Source organism: Mycetomoellerius zeteki, unplaced genomic scaffold (genome assembly GCF_001594055.1).
Source record: "Mycetomoellerius zeteki isolate Tzet28-1 unplaced genomic scaffold, Tzet1.0 scaffold39, whole genome shotgun sequence".
Taxonomy (NCBI): Eukaryota; Metazoa; Arthropoda; class Insecta; order Hymenoptera; family Formicidae; genus Mycetomoellerius; species Mycetomoellerius zeteki.
The window spans coordinates 486,219-490,704 of record NW_017257381.1 but is presented as its reverse complement, the minus strand read 5'-3'; the positions used below and the strand labels follow the sequence as shown (position 1 = coordinate 490,704).

At 33.9% G+C, this 4,486-nt stretch overlaps 1 protein-coding gene across 4 annotated transcripts in view; it reads right to left on the bottom strand.

Moving 5' to 3' along the window:
• Window positions 1-4,107, bottom strand: part of Sec3 (exocyst complex component Sec3) — a 9,938-nt gene extending 5,831 nt beyond the window's left edge. For 3 of the 4 annotated variants that reach the window (XM_018453594.1, XM_018453595.1, XM_018453596.1), the window contains exons 1-4: window positions 3,330-4,107; window positions 3,049-3,203; window positions 2,697-2,924; window positions 694-930 (exon numbers count right to left, since the gene is read on the bottom strand). In XM_018453594.1, the coding sequence (XP_018309096.1) occupies window positions 694-930; window positions 2,697-2,924; window positions 3,049-3,203; window positions 3,330-3,777 (1,068 nt within the window). In that variant the 5' untranslated portion in view covers window positions 3,778-4,107. The remainder of the gene's footprint in view (window positions 1-693; window positions 931-2,696; window positions 2,925-3,048; window positions 3,204-3,329) is intronic. The other variant, XM_018453597.1, reaches the window with a different exon arrangement.
• Between the last annotated feature and the right edge of the window lie 379 nt (window positions 4,108-4,486).

Sequence of the window (4,486 nt, the reverse complement as noted above, 5' to 3'; positions counted from 1 at the left end):
AATTTAAGCTTGAAATTCCTACTTTTGAATGTCGGTTACTATATTTTTCGAATTTATGTGAGTTTTGTAATTTTTATATATAGAAAACTACGAGCTGAAAAAAGGGGAAATTTTTCTTCTCATTTTGCGAATCTGTCACATGCCAAAAAAAATTTGAAAATTTTCGACTATCTATATCGTGAAAGTTTGGAGTTTTCCTTACATTATACTATTTGATAGAGCAACGTTTCAGCTTTAAGAATCTGTTTTTTAATTGCAGTACGATGATTTTTAATGGAGTTATGAACAATCAAAGTCAGAATGCTCCTTTTTATTTAATCCGCGTGTAACTTACAAGGGAAGTTTCACAACTGTCCGGAACCGATTTGATTCTCCATGAAATATGTTGCTAAACATGAAAATCTAAGAGAGATACGTATTTTTTTATACGTGCCCTAACTTATGTTTAAGGGGTGAAACACCCCTTTAAAAAAAATGGTATTTTTCTTTCAAGGCGAATATCGTCGAAAGTATAAAAGATAGAAAAAAATTTTTAGGAAAAACTTTAAGCTTTCACGCCAGATAGTTGAAAATTTCGCAACAAATATATTCTGTATATAATTTTGAGCTAACAAAATTCCGCAGAACTTTTTCTCCAACCCAATGTTATTTAAAAAAAAAAAGATAAAATATTGAAAACAATTATGAAATTACCAAGTGTATAAAAAGATTGTTTAAATGTCTAGCAACAATGACTGAGAATTTTGCTTTAAGTTTGTCCAATCGCCTTTTTTGTTCAGTAACAGCACTTAGTTTGTCTAAACCTGGTGGAAGAGGTGCTGTAATAGCTTTTAAGAGGGCTACACCAGCAAGGCCAAGCTCTTCTCTCTCGCCTGGAAGTTCTGCTTCATTCAAGGTACGTTGGTATGTTGCAGAAATATCTAATTGCAACTTGAAAAGAAAGAAAATTATATAGTCTCGTATTCTCAAACAAACCAAAATGGGGGATCTGATAGAAAATTCTGATTAAAAAATTATGCCATATCTTTTATAAATGTTTCTTTATCAAATTATTGTAAAGTTATTTTACATATTATATTATTTAAATCGTTGTAAATACAATGAAATCTATTACTTATTTTTAATACAAAAGTAAGGCTATCTAATATTACTGAATTATGAAAATATTATTTAGAAAATATTAAAAAATATATAAACAACATTGAAGTATCATTTTAAAGATCGCGTAAACAACGATTTATTAAAAAATAAAGTTTATTTAATGTAAATTTATCCCAGTGAGAAATGACAATGGAATCGACGTCGATTTGACGTCAACTCTTTTGCACCTCATTTGTGCTGCAGCTACATATTTGCACTCTATCAGACTACCATATATTGGATGCATTCAGTATTACAACCGCTCACTGAGCTCTTGCATCTAATTGGCATATTCCGTTAGAACTAAAAATATAGACCAAACAGAATAGGTGCATTCAATACCATGACCGCTCACTGAGCGCTCAGTGAGCTCTTGTATCTATTTGGTCTATATTTTTAATTCTAACGGAATATGCCAATAAGATGCAAGCGCTCAGTGAGCGGTTGTAGTACTGAATGCACCCATCGTCTTGTAGAAGAAATATTTTGCCATGAAACTCGTTTTGACTTATACTTTACGAAGCCTATTAAAGAACCAAATTTTGCAATTTCATTCCTAAAAACATTTTAATGAATAAAATAGTATGCTCCTTATTTACAGTGCAGATACTTGTCTTTATGTTAATATTTTATTTCTAAGAAGTAATATTACGTCATAAAATCTTTTTGGATTCTTTTTTTTATGATGATGGAAAGGCTCATACAGAATCGGATTTTGCAAATTTTTTTTGATTCTTGAAAATTTTTTAATAATAAAATTGTATGTAATAATGTACACCTGAACTGCACTATAGTACACATCAGGTGAGATATCAAAACTTTTATTTTGCCTTTAAAAAAAAATCGCTCTGTACGAGCCTTCAGGACCCTTTTCTAATTATTATACAAATATCACAATTAAAACGTGATTCATCCAGTATTTTAGCCGTAATTTGAGCACAAAGAAATTCGTCTTCAACTAGAAGTCTCCACAGTTTCTCTTTAATAAGGTGAAACATTGCGCATAATGACGGTAGCAATACTGGAAATAACCACTCAAATATGCACTTTCCTGCATATAATAGCACTGATTATACTGGAACAGCTAATCAAACGTTATCCAAATTCGCTTTCCTACCGCGTATCCACGAGAGTACTTCACCTTATTAATTCCATCACGGTGCGGATGTTCGCGCACAATCCTAGGTTGCGCACGTGGAGAATCGCTGTGTGCAAGTGAGTCGGATGCTCACTGAAATGAGAAAACAACATTTCTCGAGGAAACCCGAAGCCTGCCCCCGACTGTACCCGATCTATCCGAATATATCTATCTCGGTTGGCGCGCGGCTTATTCAATGTAAATGGAGCACGGAGAATTTTTTTGTATTTTTCTATGCAGTGGGTGGGCTTCGCGTCTCCCTGAGAAATGTTGCTATCTTATTTCAGTGAACATCCGACTCACTCGCATGCAGCGGTTTTCCGCGCGAGCCTTCAGGATTGTACCTGAACATCTGCACCCTAGTAGTAAGAAAATTAATTTCATAATTTTTAATTATATTTTGTTCTCCTTTACTTACAATTACTAGATTTAGTTTATCCAACAAAAGCCTGGCATTATTATTCGCTGTATGTATAGCTTGATTTTTTTGACCAACTCGAGCCATAACTTCTCTTATTCTTCCTAAAGCTTCATCATATGCCGCTAGTCGCGCTTCTACGATAGAAGCTTCAATTATTGCTGCATCTATACTATTCATCAGTTGCGTTACTCTCTGCTCTGATGCTAAGACTGAATGTACATTTTCCTAAGGAAGAATAGAAATAAACTATTAATATCGCGATATTAACTTGTATATTACTTTTGTGTATTATATGTATTACTTATATTTCTATGATCAGTTTTTTCTATAAAAGAAGTATTTATTTTACCCCATCAAGAATAGATAGATCTTTTGAGAGAGTTTCCATAAAAAGCTCAGCGTTGGAAACAGCATATTCACAATTTTCCATCATTTGTTTTAAGTCAGCAGCTTCCTTTTCAGTAATGGGTTGGTAATCTGAACTAATAGGTGATGCCAGAAGATCTAAAAATTATTATATTGTTAATTAAGTAGAAGAACCAATCATTTAAAAATTTTCTTGTGAATATAATTACATAAAAAAAAGTATTAGCAATCGCAAACTCATTAAATTGACCAATAAAGACATACCAGGTGTAAATGTGATACTATCACTTTCCTTCAATGCGGTTGGATCAATCAGCCAGTCTTTAGGAATATTTTTAAATTCTGGCCTCTGAGTTAAGCTACACGAATAAGTATATAAATTACTAATAAACGTGCGCCTTTCTTGTACAGTAGTGGATGACCATTTGTAAATTTTGTCAATATGCATCTCTATGTCCATTGAATCGTTTTTCACACCATCTATGATTTGTATATCGCTTAGAGGCCATGATTGTTTCTTTTTATAAACATTTTTATCATTCTTCTTCACTTGATACAATATAAGAGATCCTGGAGTATCTGTTGTCGTAGCCAGACACAGAAAACTCATCTTTTTCTTCTTGTAAGCTTTGCTAACATAGCATACGCTGAGTAATTTTTCATCGCTAAGAGTAAATACCTCCCTTTGCAAAGTATGTCGTATAGCAGCCATTGCTAGAACTTCATTAATCTACATAGTTTGCTATAACATTCTCTACTTATAATCTTCATTATTGCTTAAATATTGTTTGCTCGTATCCTCCATTTCGGACTAGCTCTAATTATTAACAACAGTAGAAATAATAGTAGAATATGGATTTAGAATTCTGTTCTCACCTCCGACTTTGATAAAATTAGGCTCATTCGACGTTTTTGCACGAAATAAAAGAATCTGTAAGAAAAAACATTAGGTCGGCCCCCCCGAACCGAAATATTAAGCGTTAAAGTTAACGACTATTCAGGCATATTCAGGTTAGGAAATCTGTCATATCGACGAGATGCAGCGCCATGTAGTACGAACATTGGGCGCATTCAAGTTGACAAAGCGGCTAGCCTGCTCGCCAAGCAAATGAACATAATTGGTTGTTACTTATAGATCCAACCAGTCATATTCAATCGCTCGGTAAGCATGCCTAGCCGCTTTGCCGTCTTGAACTCGCCCATTAGGGCCATGGTACACAAAAAAACTTAAGCGGTAAAACGTAAGCAGTAGCGAATCCAACATGTTGATTTCCTTACTGCTTACGTCTTACTACCTTAAGTTTTTTATGTGCCAGAGCCCTCATGCGTGGTCTACAATGGGCAGTAGCAGTAGTGGATTAAGAAGTTGGCGTAGAAATCAACCAATCATAATCGAATGTGAGGAGAATAATCAACCATGA